Source organism: Pan troglodytes, chromosome 12 (genome assembly GCF_028858775.2).
Source record: "Pan troglodytes isolate AG18354 chromosome 12, NHGRI_mPanTro3-v2.0_pri, whole genome shotgun sequence".
Taxonomy (NCBI): Eukaryota; Metazoa; Chordata; class Mammalia; order Primates; family Hominidae; genus Pan; species Pan troglodytes.
In genome coordinates, this window is record NC_072410.2 from 79,437,420 (window position 1) to 79,454,286 (window position 16,867).

Genomic DNA, 16,867 nt, shown 5'->3' on the forward strand with positions numbered 1-16,867 from the left:
AACCAAGGGTAAGAATTAACAAGCAGGTCCAATTTCCTTAGATCTGTCACTCAAAGGCAAGCCAGGGAGCCAAACGTAGGAGGTCACTAGGAGCTAAAAAAGCCCCCAGAAAAGTCAGGTGGGGTGGAGGGAGTATAGGAATGGAGATGATTTGCTAAAAACTATAGCCCAGGAGGGGGAAAAAAAAAAACGGCCAGACATGGTGGTTCACGCCTGTAATCCCAGCACTTTAGGAGGTCAAGGCAGGCAGATCACCTAAGGTCAGGAATTTGAGACTAGCCTGACCAACAGTGAAACTCCATCTCTACCAAGAAATACAAAAATTAGACGGGTGTGGTGGTGGGCGCCTGTAATCCCAGCTACTCGGGAGGCTGAGGCAGAATTGCTTGAACCCAGGAGGCAGAGATTGCAGTGATCTGAGATCATGCCACTGCACTCCAGCCTGAGCAACAGAGCAAGACCCTGTCTCAAAAAAAAAAAAAAAAAAACACCAGGGCCGGGCACGGTAGCTCACACCTGTAATCCTAGCACTTTGGGAGGCTGAGGCGGGCAGATCACCTTGAGGTCAGGAGTTTGAGACCAACCTGGCCAACATGGCAAAACCCCAACTCTACTAAAAATTACAAAAATTAGCCAGATGTGATGGTACGCGCCTGTAATCCCAGCTGCTCAGGAAGCTGAGGTAGGAGGATCGCTTGAACCCAGGAGGTGGAGGCTGCAGTGAGCCGAGATTGTCTCACTGTACTCCAGCCTGGGCAACAGAGCAAGACTCCATCTCAAAAAAAGCAAACAAACAAACAAACAAACAAAAAAAACCAAGTTCTAAGAAGTCACCAGGCAGCCTAACAAGCCTGCCAAGGCATTATTCTTACCTAAAGCTGTTTTTTAACCAGTTGTTATGTCCAGTACATGAATAAAGTGATATTTAATGAAAACTGGGAGTTTTCCAGGGAGAAAAAAATTAACAGAACTGTAGAGAAATAAATAAAAGACGCTCCTGGGGAAACATGAGTTTCTTGGTGCGTTGGGAATTAGCATCTTCCTCAAGGTCTAAAATACTCATCATGTTAGTTGCATAGATGCCCATAGATGATCAAAGGAATCATTAGTTACATTTTGAACATTTAAAGAGGTTCAGTTGATAGAAGTAAAGTACATCTGGAACAACAGTCCCTGTTCTAGAAAAAGTGAAAGAACGGAGTTTAAATGATGAAAACAATCCAGATGTTTATCAACTGATGAATGAGTAAGCAAAATGTAGTGTATCCATACAATGGAATATTATTTGGCCACAAAAATGAGTGAAGTACAGATACACCCTATGGCATGGGTGAACCTTGAAAACATTATGCTAAGTAAAAGAACCTAGTCGTAAAAGACTACATATTATCTGATTCCATTTATAGGAAATTTCCACTTAAAGGAAATGTCCAGAATTGGCAAATTGATAGAGACAGAAAGTAGATTAGTGCTTAGTCAGGGCTGGGGAGATGGTAGGATAGGGAAGTGATAGATAAAGGGTGCAGAGTTTCTCTTTGTGATGATGAAAATGTTCTGAAATTGACCGTGGTGGTGATTGCACATATCTGTGAATATACCAGAGTTCACTGCATTGGCCACTTTAAATGAGTGAATTCTATGGTATGTAAACTGTATCTCAGTAAAACTGTTACTATTAAAAACAAGGAGCTGAAGGTTGAGTTGGTCACCAATGTCCAATGATTTAATCAATCATGCTGTTGCAATGAAGCTTCCTTAAAAACCCTGAAGAATGAAAAGTTCAGAGAGCTTCTGGGTGGTGAACAAGATGCACTCATGTGCCAGGAGAGTGGCACACCCCAAAGCTCCATAGGGAGAGGAAGTCCTGTGCTTGGGATCCTTCTGGACCTCTCCCTGTGTATCTGTCTTTTCATCTGTCTCTTCATCTAGATTCTCATCTTTGTAATAAACTGAGAATCTAGTTTTCTAAAAAATAAAAACAACACTGCTTTGTTTAAACAGTAGTGTTAGATGCTGCTTTATTTATTTATTTAGAGATGGAGTCTCATTCTGTCTCCCAGGCTGGAGTGCAGCGGCATGATCTTGGCTCACTGCAGCCTCCGCCCCCTGGCTTCAAGCAGTTCCCATGCCTCAGCCTCCTGAGTAGCTGGGATTACAGGCACGCGCCACCATGTCCAGCTAATTTTTGTGTATTAGTAGAGACAGGGTTTCACCATGTTGGCCTGGCTGGTCCTGAACGCCTGACCTCAGGTGATCCACCTGCCTTGGCCTCCCAAAGTGCTGGGATTATAGCCGTGAGCCACTGTGCCCGGCCTGTGATTCTGTTTTAAATGTTGTAATAGAAACATAAATACTGTGGCTTAAATCAGATAGAAACAGTCCAAAGCCAATGTAGCTTGACAGTGTTGAGTCACCAGGTTCTCATACTTTGTTGTTCTGCTGTCCTAAACACATAGTTTCTATCTTAGGGTCCCACCTGTTTGCTCCAGCTTCCACCATCTTGTCCTTGTTTAGCCAGCAGGAAGGGGAAACCCAAGAAATAAAGATCATGGGCATTTCCTAAGGCATGACTTGAAAGTGCACAGATACTACTTCTAGTGTCATCCCAGTCTTCAGAACTTAATCACCTGTTACTCCCAAATGCAAGAGAGACGGGGACATGTAGTCTCTAGCTGGGTGCCCATGGGCCCAGCCAAGAATCTGGGGTTCTGTTACTATAGGAGGGGCATCTGGTTATTGGTGACAATAAGTTGTTATTTGCTGGACAGTCTTTCCCCACAAGTTTGATCTTTACCAGACCAAATGTATGCCAGTGTTCTCATAACCTGATTTGCATCCAAAAAGACTAAAGGAAGGCCGGGAGCAGTGGCTCATGTCTGTAATGCCAGCACTTTGGGAGGCCAAGGCAAGTTGATCACTTGAGGCCAGGAGTTTGAGACCAGCCTGACCAACATGGCAAAACCCTGTCTAATTTTGCTAAATACAAAAATTAGCCAGGTGTGGTGGCACACACCTGTACTCTCAGCTACTCGGAAGGCTGAAGCAAGAGAATCACTTTAACCCAGGAGGCAGAGGTTGCAGTGAGCCAAGATCGCACCATTGCACTCCAGCCTGGGCAACAGAGCAAGACCTTGCCTCAAACAAAAAAAAAAAGACTAAAGGAACTTGTTTTCTAGTCATAGTGACTCCATCTTACCGAAAGACAAGTCAGATTTTCTTCCTTGGGCATATTTCTCTCTAGTTGGAATCGAAAAGCAACTAAAAAACAACTTTCTTCCCATTGAGCTAAGAGCTAATCTACAGGCCCAGTTTGGTGTAGGTCACCCCTAATTCTGTGTCAGCCCTTGTTGCATCTTCTGAACTACTGATAGGTACATTTTGTGCTTTTAGAACAGGGAATTGATAGCTGCTGAGCTGAAGCAGTGGGTTCAGCTGGTCATCTCGTCATGTGAAGACCATCTTCCTACAGAGTCTAGGCTGGCCGTCGTTGAAGTCCTCACCAGTACTACACCACTTTTCCTCACCAACCCCCATCCTATTCTTGGTAAGTGCGCTGAGACGGAAGTCTGTTGTACCAAACTCACTTAAAATATGAATAGATATTCTTGCCTAAAAAAAGGGAAGGTGAAAGATGGCAACATGAAACCTGCCTTTATGTCTTTCAGTTATATTCCTACTGTCTTAGTTCATGCTCTAATCATTTTCACGAACACACTGTTTTTTTTTGAGACGGAGTTTCACTCTTGTCACCCAGGCTGGAGTGCAGTGGTACGATCTCGGCTTACTGCAACCTCCACCTCCTGGGTTCAAGCAATTCTCCTGCCTCAGTCTCCTGAGTAGCCATCACCAAACCCAGCTAATTTTTGTATTTTTAGTAGAGATGAGTTTTCACCATATTGGCCAGGCTGGTCTCGAACTCTTGACCTCAGGTGATCCACCCACCTCAGCCTCCCAAAGTACTGGGATTACAGGTGTGAGCCACCACTCCCAGACCACCAACACACTCTTAACCAGCCTCTTGTTTTTCAGCCTTACCCCTAAACTTTTTTCTACAAAGAGCCTCTTTATGAAATGCAAGTCTGATAATTTCAGTCCACTATTTAAAACCTTTGAGTGGGTTCCCACTGCTTTCAGTATAAAGCCTAAACACCCTTTAGCACGGCTCATAAGGCCCTTCCTGTTCTGTCCCCTAGCCCACTCCTCCTGCCTTATCATCCACCACTCCCTAACACGGGCCCTATGTGTCATCAGTAGGGAACAGTTCTGTAAATTAAACAAACCACTGCTTGACTGACTTCTATGTGTCTTTCAAAACAGCCTAACTGTCCCCTCTTCCAGGAGGCCTATTGCAATAATCTAGGTGAGAAATGAATGGATGAGTGTGAAGCTGTGGCAGCAAGGAAGAGAGAACAGGCTCAAAAGATTTAGGAAGTAGAATCAACAGGACTTGGTGGTATTGAGGTTGATATAGAGGAAAATTCAAGAATGACTTCTAGGCTTCTGGCTAAAGTGACTGGATAGGCTGCTGGTTGCATTCAGTGATTTTTAAGTTGAAGGTATCTGTATTAGTCTGTTCTCACACTGCTATAAAGAACTACCTGAGCCGGGCACAGTGGCTCACGTCTGTAATCCCAGCACATTAGGAGGCTGAGGCGGGTGGATCACCTAAGGTCGGGAGTTCGAGACCAGCCTGACCAATATGGAGAAACCCTGTCTCTACTAAAAATACAAAAATTAGCCAGGCTTGGTGGCACATGCCTGTAATCCCAGCTATTCAGGAGAATTGCTTGAACCCGGGAGGCAGAGGTTACGGTGAGCCGAGATCACGCCATTGCACTCCAGTCTGGGCAAGGAGCAAAACTCCATCTCAAAAAAAAAAAAAAAAAAAAAAACTACCTGAGACTGGGTAATTTATGAAGAAAAGAGGTTTAATTGACTCACAGTTCCATAGTCTTAACAGGAAGCATGGCTAGGAGGCCTCAGGAAACTTACAATTATGGCAGAAGGTAAAGGGGAAGCAAACACCTTCTTCACATGGTGGCAGGAGAGAGAGAGAGCAGGAAGAAGTGCCACACACTTTAAAACCATCAGATCTCATAAGAACTCACTCACTGTCATGAGAATAGCAAGGGGGAAGTCTGCCTACATGATCCAATCACCTCCCACCAGGCCCCGCCTCCAATTCAACATGAGAATTGGGTGGGGACACAAGTCCAGATCATATCATTTTGCCCCAGGCCCCTCCTGAATCTCATGTCCTTCTCACATTGCAAAATACAATTATCCCTTCTCAACAGTCCTCCAGGTTCAGCTCATTTCAGCATCAGCTCAAAAGTCCACAGTCCAAAGTCTTATCTGAGCCAGGGTAAGTCCCTTCCACCCATGAGCCTGTAAAATCAAAAACAAGTTAGCTACTTCCAAGATACAATGGGGGTACGGGTGGTGGGTAAATGCTCCCATTCCAAATGGGAGAGATTGGCCAAAGCAAAGGGGCTACAGGCCCCATGCAAGTTCAAAACCCAGCAGGGCAGTCATTAAATCTTAAAGCTTTAAAATAAATTCCTTTGACTCCATGTCTCACATCCAGGGCATGCTGATGCAGGGAGTGGGCTCCCAAAGGCCTTGTGCAGCTCTGCCCCTGTGGCTTTACAGGGTACAGCCCTTGCAGCTGCTTTCACAGGGTGGTGTTGAGTGCCTGCAGCTTTTCCAGGCACACAGTGCAAGCTGTCGGTGGACCTACCATTCTGGGGTCTGGAGGATGGTGGTCCTCTTCTCGCAGCTCCACTAGGTAGTGCCCCAGTGGGAACTCTGTGTGAGGGCTCTAACCCCACAGTTCCCCGTCTATATTGCCCTAATAGAGGTTCTCCATGAGGGCCCCACTCCTGCAGCAGACTTCTGCCTGGACATCTGGGTGTTTTCATCATCCCTCTGAAGTTTAGGCAGAGGTTCCCAAACCTCAACTCTTGCCTTTTGCACACCCACAGGCCCAACACCACATGAAAGCCACCAAGGCTTGGGGCTTGCACCCTCTGAAGCAATGGCCTGAGCTGTACCTTGGCCCCTTTTAGTCACAGCTGGAGCTAGAGCAGCTGGGACACAGGGTGCTGTGTCCTGAGGCTGCACAGAGCAGCTGGGCCCTGGGCCTGGCCTAAGAAACCATTTTTTCTTCCTAGGCCTCCTGGCCTTTGATGGGAGGGGCTGCTGTGAAGGTCTCTGAAATGCCCTGGAGACATTTTCCCCATCATCTTGGCTGTTAACATTCGGTTTCTCTTTTTTTTTTGAGATGGAGTTTCACTCTTGTTTTCCAGGCTGCAGTGCAATGGCATGATCTTGGCTCACTGCAACCTCTACCTCCCGGGTTTGAGCGATTCTCCTGCCTCAGCCTCCTCAGTAGCTGGGATTACAGGTGCCCACCACCATGCCTGGCTCATTTTTGTACTTTTAGTAGAGACAGGGTTTCACCATGTTGGCCAGGCTGGTCTTGAATTCCTGACCTGAGGCAATCCACCCATCTCAGCCTCCCAAAGTGCTGGGATTATAGGCATGAGCCACTGCACCTAGCCTTGGCTCCTCTTTACTTATGCAAATTCTGCAGCAGGCTTGAATTTCTTCCCAGAAAATGGGTTTTTCTTTTGTACCACATGGCCAGGCTCCATGCTCTGCTTCACTTTCTTTTAAATGTAAGTTCCAGTTTCAGATAATCTCTTTGTTCATGCATATGAGTGTATACTTTTAGAAACAGCCAGGTCACATCTTGAATGCTTTGCTGCTTACAAATTTTTTCTGCTGGATACCCTCAGTCATCTCTCTCAAGTTCAAAGTTCCACAGATCTCTAGGGCAGGGGCAAAATGCCACCAATCTCTTTGCTAAAGCAGAGCAAGAGTGACCTTACTTCAGTTCCCAATAAGTTCCTCATCTCCATCTGAGAGCACCTCAGTCTGGACTTCATTGCCCATATCACTGTCAGCATTTTGGTCAAAACCATTCAACAAGTCTATAGGAAGTTCCAAACTTTCCCACATCTTCCTGTCTTTTTCTGAGCCCTCCAAACTGTTTCAACCTCTGCCCATTACCCAGTTCCAAAGTTGCTTCCACATTTTCAGGTGGAAATGTCTTTATAGCAGTGCTCCACTTCCAGTACCGATTTTCTGTATTGGTCCATTCTCACACTCCTATATAGAACTATCTGAGACTGGGTAATTCATCAAGAAAAGAGGTTTAATTGGCTCACAGTTCCATGGGCTTAACAGGAAGCATGGCTGGGAGGCCTCAGGAAACTTACAATCATGGCAGAAGGCAAAGGGGAAGCAAGGCACAGCTTCCCATGGCAGAGCAGGAGAGTCAGAGAGCAGGGAGAAGTGCCACACACTTTTAAACCATCAGATCTTGTGAGAATTCACTCACTATCATGAGAACAGCAAGGAGGAAATCTGCCTTCAGGATTCACTCACCTCCCACCATCCACTCCAATTCAACATGAGATTTGTGAATCCAAACCATATTAGTATCTTTGGGGCGTAAAGGTGGAGATATTTTGAAATTAAATGGATGTACAGATCTTATCTGGTTTCCAGCATGTTGTACACCTCCATGTCTCTCCTCACTGCTACTCCGTGTGTCAAGAGTAATAGGAAAGGGCAGCATGTCAATGATGTATAAGAAAACCAAGCTTGAGAATATCCTAAGGAATTGAAAAGCATAGTTCTTTTTTTAAAATTTTTTAAATTGTGTCATTTTGTTTTTTGTTTTGCTTTTAAGCATAGGGTTTAATAAAAGGAAACCCCAGGTTCTACAGCTATGCTTCAACCCCAACCCTTCCCTCTCCTGCCATGTTTAATCCCATATTAACATGCTATGATTCTCTTCTCACCTGTTAGTAGAATTATATTTTTGTGTACCTCTTCCATGCCCAGCCCTCAAGAATCAGACATGGTCACTGCCTCCAAGGAGCTTTCAGTATAGTTGTGGAGAAAGGATTTACAGAATAAAGGAAGGAATTGTTTTTTAGATAGTGAGATCCAAATTTTAAATGTTGTAGGAGTTCAGACCAATAAAGGGTCTCATGTCCCTGTATCTCTCTGGGAGACAACATTTTCTTCAATATGGTTTTAACTTTTTTCTTCTTAGTGACTTCAGGCATTTTTCTTACAGCCAGAGAGACATTGAGAAGGGACCTTCTGTGAGTGTGATTTAATCATGAGACCCGAAGGAGTAAGAGCAAAGGATGACAAACCTTAGTCAAGCTTCTCCAGTAAAGTTAATACCATTTTGCAGCACATTTTCTGGGTGACTTTAACTACTCAAACCCTAGCTTATAACAGGTAAAATGTGTATGGAATAACCTGGAATTCTTTTGTGAAATTTGGTCCTGTGCCTACAAGAACATGAGAAATAGGTGCAGTGACTCATGCCTATAATCGTAGCACTTTGGGAGGACGAGGCAGGAAGATCACTTGAGCCCAGGAGTTCGAGACCAGCTTGGGCAACACAGCAAGATCTTTTGTCTACAAATAATAAAAAAATTAGCCAGATGTGGTGGTGTACACCTGTAGTTCCAGCTACTCAGGAGGCTAAGGCAGGAGAATTCCTTGAACCTGGGAGGTCGAGCCTGCAGTGTGAGCCATTGTGCCACTGCACTCCAGCCTGAGCAACATAGTGAGACCCCATCTCAATGAAAAAGGTACTGAATCGGTAGAAGCAAAGGACGTAAAAGTGCATGAGAGGCCAGGCGTGGTGGCTCATGCCTGTAATCCCAGCACTTTGGGAGGCTGAGGAGGGTGGGTCTACCTGAGGTCAGGAGTTTGAGCCTGACCAACATGGTGAAACCCTGTCCCTACTAAAAATACAAAATTAGCCGGGTGTGGTGGTGCATACCTATAATCCCAGCTACCCGGGAGGCTCAGGCAGGAGAATCACTTGAACCTGGGAGGTGGAGGTTGCGGTGAGCCAAGATTGCACCATTGCACTCCAGCCTGGGCAACAAGAGTGAAACTTCATCTCAAAAAAAAAAAAAAAAAGAAGTACATGAGAAAAGTCAAGGGCACAGCAAAGTCATTTAAGGAAAAAGAAAAATTGAAATGGACTAAAGAGGGAAGGATCTGAAGGATATAAATGATGACCATATTAAAGAGGAAAATATTAAGAAAGGAAGGTATTGAACCCTTACAGAACAACTAGAAAGAATGGAGACTGAAAGGCTGAGTAAAATTTAAATCAGATCTGTAACGAAAAGAAGAGAACGAAACCCCAAATGGAGCCACTGTTCTTATTGGTATGACTAAAGCATCAGTGACTGTGAAACCAGGTTCTCCATGTACAGATGAGGGAGAGGATAGACAAAGGGGAGTTCTTAGGGAAGGGTAGTTTCTCCATTGAAAGGATGGGGATGCTGCGTGGTGGTCTTCCATGGCCCTCCAGTGATAACCCTCCACAAGCCCAGGCCCACCCCACCTGGACTAGAGGTACCCCTTTCTGGGAGGCCATGCTCACCTCTCACTTTCGTGTCATGAATTCTGTGTCAGTTACAGCAGTCCACTCTCATCTTTCCTGTTGGGAATCACAGCCACACAATTTTGTTCTTGACAACTCATTGCTTTGTGTTTTTGACTTTATATTCCTTTTGATAGCTCAGGACAAGATACTATCTTTTATTATTCATTGTCCACAGCAGCACCTAGCACAGGCTGACTAGACAGATCAGTGTCCAGGAGTAATGGCAGTCAGATAGTGGACCCCCTACATACATGGGACACAAGCTGCTGCCTTTATCGTGGGTCTCTTTTTTTTTTTTGGTCGGGAGCGAGGATGGAGTCTCACTCTGTCGCCAGGCTAGAGTGCAGTGGCACGATCTCAGTTCACTGCAACCTCTGCCTCCTAGGTTCAAGCGATTCTCCCATCTCAGCCTCCCAAGTAGCTGGGAATACAGGCGCCCGTCACCATGCCCAGCTAATTTTTGTATTTTTAGTAGAGACGGGGTTTCACCATATGGGTCAGGATGGTCTCAATCTCCTGACCTCGTGATCCACTCTCCTCGGCCTCCCAAAGTGCTGGGATTACAGGCATGAGCCACCACACCTAGCCTCTCTTTTTTTATTCTTGCCCCCAGAGCATAATCTTGATTGATGCTTCACTTTCAGAATTTATAGGCTCAGACACTTGAATCAACACTGGGCTAGTTTCTCCAAAGCAGTCTTATGCATAAAGTTTTCTTCTAGAGAATCAGGACTCAACTAGGAGAGCAGGGCAGAGGGTCTTTGTCACCTGGGCAGCATCTTCTGGAGGCCTTGCCTAGCGCTGGTTGCCTCCGGAAAGCCTACATCCTCACCCCCAAAAAAGGCATTTCCAAATCTGCTCCCTTAGGAGTCTGTCTTTGCCAATGTTTGTCTGACACTCTTTCTATCTTAACAATACCCAGAAAAAAAGAGATAGCTGTAACTCATTCAATGCTCCTCTCTTCCACCAGGGATTTGAAGCAGTATTTGCACCTGCCTGTTAATTGCATTCTAGGTAATTCAGATTCCTTTTGGTCTTCTTAGAGTTGCAGGATACACTTGCTCTCTGGAAGTGTGTCCTTACCCTTCTGCAGAGTGAGGAGCAAGCTGTTAGAGATGCAGCCACGGAAACCGTGACAACTGCCATGTCACAAGAAAATACCTGCCAGTCAACAGGTACCTCGTTCTTATCCTTTCGCATTGTCTTATTGCTGTAGGATAGAGGTTGGAACACTTTTCTATAATGAGCCAGATAGTATCTTAGGCATTGTTGGTCATTTGGTCTGTGTCTCAACTCTGCCATCTTAGTGGGAAAGCCACAAACAGTAGGTAAACAAATGGGCATGACTGTGTTCCAATAAAACTTTGCTTACAAAAATAGGCAGCTTCTCAGATTTGATCTACTAGCCGTAGTTTGCTGACCCCTGCTGTAGGACATCCTAAAGAAAAATTATTTTTAAAGGTAGAAATTTAATAAACTGTTAGGTCTTTTGCTGGTTACGTTGTCATCGGTTTTAAATAATGCCAAGTCTTTATTATCTGTGTGGTTCCATAACTCAGGAATCACAAAACCATCATTTTGTTCCTGAGTTTTTATATGTGACAGAAAGCGACAAATGATTATGTGTACGTTAAGTTTCTCTACTTTGTGTCCTAGCTGCTCATTTGATAATAACATGAACCCAGGAGGGAGGAGGGGAGTGGAAAGAGGAGCACCCTAGCTGGGTAGTCCTGAGGTCGCAGCCGTCGTATAAGCGGTTACAGCCCCAGGCCCGGGGTCATGTGCATGTAATGGCAAATGCTACGAAAGCTAAAAGGAACTCAGGCTGTGGGTAGAAAATGGGCTGCTGGATGAAAGAGACGGGGGCAGATGGAGTAGAAATAAGGTCACACCTCTGGACAAGTGGCCATCTGGGAGGGTGCCTGCTTTAGCAGACTCGGATTCTCTGTGCTTGGGGCTGGGTGCCAGGAAAGGTCTCTGGATCAGCGGTCCCAATGAGAAGCAAGAACACTGTTTTGAGGCAAGGGATCAAAGCTGAGCAAAGAAGTTCACCTTAATAGACAGCAGAATGAGAGAAAAGGAGGCCAGATAAGCCTTTGTAATTGATGCAAGGCCCCTCATCAGTTACTGTGGCTGGGGCTGCTTGCCAAGGCAGGACACAGGACTGTGTTCCCTGGAAGCCTCCCCAGATGTGTGAACCTTCCAGGATCTGAATCCTCAGTCAAAATGGTCTGTGTACACTTCTCTGCCTATGTGGAAGAAGCTAGTTTTGGAATAATCTCTCAGTGATACCGCACCAGGGCAGGTTTCGCCTAGATCAGCTTTTCCTCTCAGCAGGATAGCATTTGGAACAGAGCTGCAAGTGATATGCAAGCAGGCTCCCCTCAGCCCCCAACCTGCCAGACTTGCCCAATAGCTAAAATTCTGCCATTGGCAATTTATTCATTTTTCCAATTGCAGCATTTGCTTAGAAGGACACACAGAAAGCCTAGTAAGTGCTCGGTAAATATTTGTTGGAATATAATACTCAGTAGATTCCGCACCCAGCCCAGCTTGGTTTTCTTAAGCATAAAATATAGATCTTTTTCTTTAGACTGAAAAGTAGCTGAGGACTGAGAATCACCCTGATTTTTTTCTTTAATCAGAAGTTAGGCAATTGATTGATCAGAACAATATTGTCTTGTTTTAGGCCAGGCGCAGTAATCTCACGCCTGTAATCTCAGCACTTTGGGAGGCTGAGATGGGTGGATCACTTGCGGTCAGAAGTTCAAGACTAGCCTGGCCAATATGGTGAAACCCCATCTCTACTAAAAATAGAAAAATTAGCTGGGCATGGTGGCGGGCACCCATAATCCCAGCTACTCGGGAGGCTGAGGCAGAAGAATCTTTTGAACCCAGGAGGCATAGGTCACAGTGAGCTGAGATAGTGCCACTGTACTCCAGCCTGGGTGACAGAGCAAGACTTCATCTCAAAAAAAAAAAAAAAAAAAAAGAACAATATTGTCTTGTTTTACCATCTCTCAAGGATATCAAGTGCTGGTGGTAACTTCACATTCCTTCAGCATATAAGGATTTTGTAGAATACACTGCTGATGTTTTCCTCTTTGGTGTTCCAAGTTAATTATGATTGAATCTTGACTACCTTAAAAGTACATGTTGTTTCTTTTGTCCCCAAATCGGTGGTTGACTAAATGCCACAGTAAAATAACATTATTAAGTTGTGTTAATATTTAATGTCGTCTTTGAGGAGTTAAAATTACAATGAAAAAATTAAAGTTAATTCTCAGTTTTCCTCGAAGAAAGAAATACAACACAAGAGCTCCACACCTCTGAGATCTCCCACTGTCAGTGAGGGATGGATGCAGACAGAGCTCTGCTCTCAGACCGTCTCCTAGCAGCCTGCTGGAGGAGCTTGGGGAAGTAGGAGGTGCATTCTGTGGGGTCTCTCTGGAAAGGGTCTGGAGAGTGGAGTGGGCCCAAAGGAAGGGAGAGATGTGACACAAATGAGAGGAGAACAGTCAATGCAGAAAGAGAAGTTGGAGCCAAAGCCCTGAGTTGGGGAGAACCCGGGAGCTGATTGGGCAGCAGTGAGTGGACTTTTGTGGTCAGAACACAGGCTCAGGCCAGGCAAGGAAGAGGAGCAGGAAATGAACTGAGCAAGGCAGGGGCACTTGCTTGTGGGATGGCTCAGTGCCAAGGCCCAATCTCCTTCTGCAGGTAATGGGAAGCTAGAGAGGGTTTAAAGCAGGAATGAGGTGGGAAGGCACTCAGAGGAGACTGATGTTACCGGAGACATACTTGTGGAATCTCTGGCAGCAGTGTGTGTGATGGGCCAGGGCTGGGGCTGAGTGAGGGTATTTGCCAGGCAGGGAAATCAGCTGGGGGCTGGCAGCAACAGTCCTCTCCAGCTGCTCTCAGTGGGGTTGGGATGGAGGGGAGAGGACTGATGTATGAGAATACTGGTTGGGGGTTGGGTAATCTCAACATGGGGACTGCTGCTGTGGGAGGTGGGAGAGAAGGGAAAGCATGAGGTGACTTCAGAGTTTCAAACCTGTGAGGTGTCCAGGGGAAAATAACAAGGCATGCCTCTGGCACTGATGTAGAAGTCAGACTGTGGCATTCCAGGAAGTGAAACTACCAGGAAATCGGGAAAGGCACTCAGAGGCCACAAGTCACTGTGATCCAGGACAAAGTTTTCCTTAGGTCTTGGAGAGCTCAACATTCGAAATGGAGAGGGCAAAGGGAGACCTTTATCTGCTGTGGGAACAGAATAAACTCTCTGGGTTCTGTCCTGCCTTCCTCAGAACACAGCACAGCTATCCTGGGATCTCCAGTGCTCCTTAACAGATCTAGTTATCGGTCCTCACGGGCACTTTCTGGAACCTGTAGAAGAGGCAAGCATTAAATGCAGTCATTCAGACTTCCTCACCCTAAGATATCCTTTTGCATAATTGGCTTTAGGTCTAGATTTGATTAGTTAATGATTCTAGAAGGCCTGGAGAAAATAATGCCATGGTTAGCCGGCCCTCCTGAGAACAGATTTCTTACTCACCTTTTTTGCCTGCTGGAATCTCCTGCACATGCTGCAGCCCACACAGGGAAGCATGAAACTCACAGCGTGTTAACAACTCTCTCCCTGCAATGTCCAAAGCACCCTCAGCCCTTAGAAGTATGGACATCAGGGAGCCCCAGCTGCAGGACCCTCTCTGCCCCTCCCTCCCCACTCTATACCAATCACGGAGCCTGCAGAAGGGAATGGAAGAAATGACATTTCCAGGACTTAAGAGTAAGGTATTGAAATTTGTTGCTAGGAGAAAAAAAAATTGTGGGCTGGACTCCAGGCAAGGCTCTGCCTTCCTCCTTTCCCTGCTCTGACTTCAGGCCTTGAAATGCTCAGGAAAGAGCTCTAATGCTACAAGAGCAGGAGATGCTCAAGGCTATCTCTGCAGCTCCCCACCCTCTTCCACCAAGCGGCCACTCAGATCTGTTTTATATACCACATCGGGCATTTAATGTCAGATTTCACTGGAACAAAGGCCTCTGTGTGGGAAAAACAACCTGGACAATACTTAACTTTAAATCCTGGCATTTGCGTGATTCTTAAGTTAGGCAGAGTTCTGGGTGGGAGCAGCAGGAGAGGAACCCATGAAGATACAAATTTGTGAAGCTGCCTTCAGAGGAAGAGAAGATAAGAAAGGTATCTTAGAAGGTTAGAAAGAATCCAGTGATTGGGGTTCTTCCATAGCCTTTCCTACAAGCCAGGGGTACCTGAGCCTTTTCTTTTTGCAGAGCTCTTTCACTCTGATGCAAGTTATCTGGTGTGGCTTAGCTGGAAATACTGCAGAGAGTTAGACAGAAGGACTCCAGGATGGGCTTAAGGATGGCTAGATCAGGAGGTCCCCAGGCAGAACCACATACGTTCCCCTTAGCAGAGGCAGGGTGCCTCTGGGAGCTGGATGGGCCATGGGGACAGGGCAGGCAGGGGGATGGCTTTCTGGACTTCCCTCAGGCTTCTTGCTTTTCCTGGCACTGGATCTCCCCCTTTCTTGCTCTTTCGGCTTCAGCCACTGTTGGCCACCTAATTTAGATGGCCTGCTCCCATTCCCGTCTCCATTTGTGAGGCTCAGAAAAACAGTTTCTGGCCAGGTGCAGTGGCTCACGCATCTAATCCCAGCACTTTGGGAGGCTGAGGTGGGCAGATCACCTGAGGTCAGGAGTTCAAGACCAGCCTGGCCAACATGGTGAAACCCCATTTCTAATAAAAATACAAAAATTAGCTGGGCATAGTGGTGCACATCTGTAGTCCCAGTTACTCGGGAGACTGAGGCAGGAGAATTGCTTGAACCTCGGAGGTGGAATTTTCGCAGTAATGCAGTGAGCCAAGATCACACCACTGCACTCCAGCCTAGGCAACAGAGTGAGACTCCCTCAAAAAAAAAAAAAGAAAAGAAAAGAAAGGAAAGGAAAACAGTTTCTGCTTGAGTTGATACAGGATAAGAGAAGGCACTGAGCAAGGAATTTTAAGGCGTGCCAGATTTCATGCCTGTTGTCAGTGTTTTGGTTCAAGAAGGATGACTTCTTGGTAGAAACTTTCTTATGAAAGAAAATATATAAGACCTTTAAAGGGGATAGTGGGTAGGCAAGCAGGCAGATCGGCTGTGGCTCTTTTTCTTGGAATACTGTCTCCAAGTAGTTCTGGTCCCTCTCTCCTAGCAGGCCCCTTGCCCACAAAAAGTCATGTAAAACTTCTGCTCATCCTTCCAAATATGGACATTTAGTGGGAATGCATTAAATCCCATCTTCTCGACAGCACCCTTGCCCTCCAGGATCTCCCCATTCCCTGAGCCGCTGCAGCATTTGGTTATTGTATCATCACAGAGCCTTTGCTATTCTACGCTTTTATCATTTTCCCTTTCCTGTGCTTTAGTTCTCTCTTCCCAACTAGCCCTCATGAACTTAGAGACTGTTTTCTATTAGGTACACAGTGGGTGCTCAATTTGTGTTAATGGATTGATTTTTCACCATAGTCAGGTGGCAAAAGAAACATGAGAGTACGCTTTGAAATAAGAAAGCTTCAGAACAAGCAGGCGGACCCTCTCTGCTGGAACCAGCTCGAGGGGCAGCATTTTTCACTGATTCATACCAACTAGGGTGGCAGTCTTGCTGACTCGCGCACTGTCCGGGTCTGGTAGGCTGAGTTTGCAGCCTGTAGTGTTGGGTCCCTCCTCACTCTTACCTCTGAAGTCAGGGTCTTGGATTACAGGACCAGAAAGCCAGCCTGGGGCTGCAGGGACCATGCCCCTGGGTTATCTGGGAGACACCAAAGGAGCCTCCTGTGCTTGGCATGGTGACCCATAGAGACTGGAATAACAATGGTGTTTAGGAGGGAGGTGGAAGAGGGGAAGTAGGAGCGAGATGTAGAAAAATGAGACTCAGAGGTTAGAGAAGGGAGCAGTAGGCAAGTGGCATTGTGAGGTTGAGTCCAAGCAGCCATGTAGCCAGGGCAAGGCAAAGAAGGAAAAAAACAACATCTGCACACATGTGTACATGTGTGCATCATCGTCACCCACACAGAACCTATGAGCCAGCATGAAAGGATGAACACTTCTCATATGCCCCGACCCTTGAGCAAACAGGGAGGGAAGCCTGGGAGGAGAGAGATAGGAAGGCCTGGGTCACTGTGACATTTTCCAGTGGCCCTATGGAGTGAGACAGCTCAGTCAGCAAAGCCCCAGGCCTGTGGGACTTCACACTGAGTCACAGATGGTTCCACTCCCGGAACCTCTAAGGCTGCCCACCAGTCTCAGACCCGCAGCAGGCCCTGTGCTTTTTTCAGTTCCTGCCAGATCACAGAGTCAGGCACTAGAAGGGCTC

At 46.2% G+C, this 16,867-nt stretch overlaps 1 protein-coding gene across 7 annotated transcripts in view; it reads left to right on the plus strand.

Annotated features, from left to right (window-relative positions):
- Positions 1-16,867, plus strand: part of THADA (THADA armadillo repeat containing) — a 362,434-nt gene that overhangs the window by 302,904 nt on the left and 42,663 nt on the right. For 4 of the 7 annotated variants that reach the window (XM_001141804.8, XM_024354328.3, XM_001141732.8 and 1 more), the window contains 2 exons: positions 3,391-3,544; positions 10,537-10,668. In XM_001141804.8, coding sequence (XP_001141804.3) covers positions 3,391-3,544; positions 10,537-10,668 — 286 coding nt within the window. The remainder of the gene's footprint in view (positions 1-3,390; positions 3,545-10,536; positions 10,669-16,867) is intronic. The other 3 variants (XM_024354330.3, XM_063789919.1, XM_063789921.1) reach the window with 1 other exon arrangement.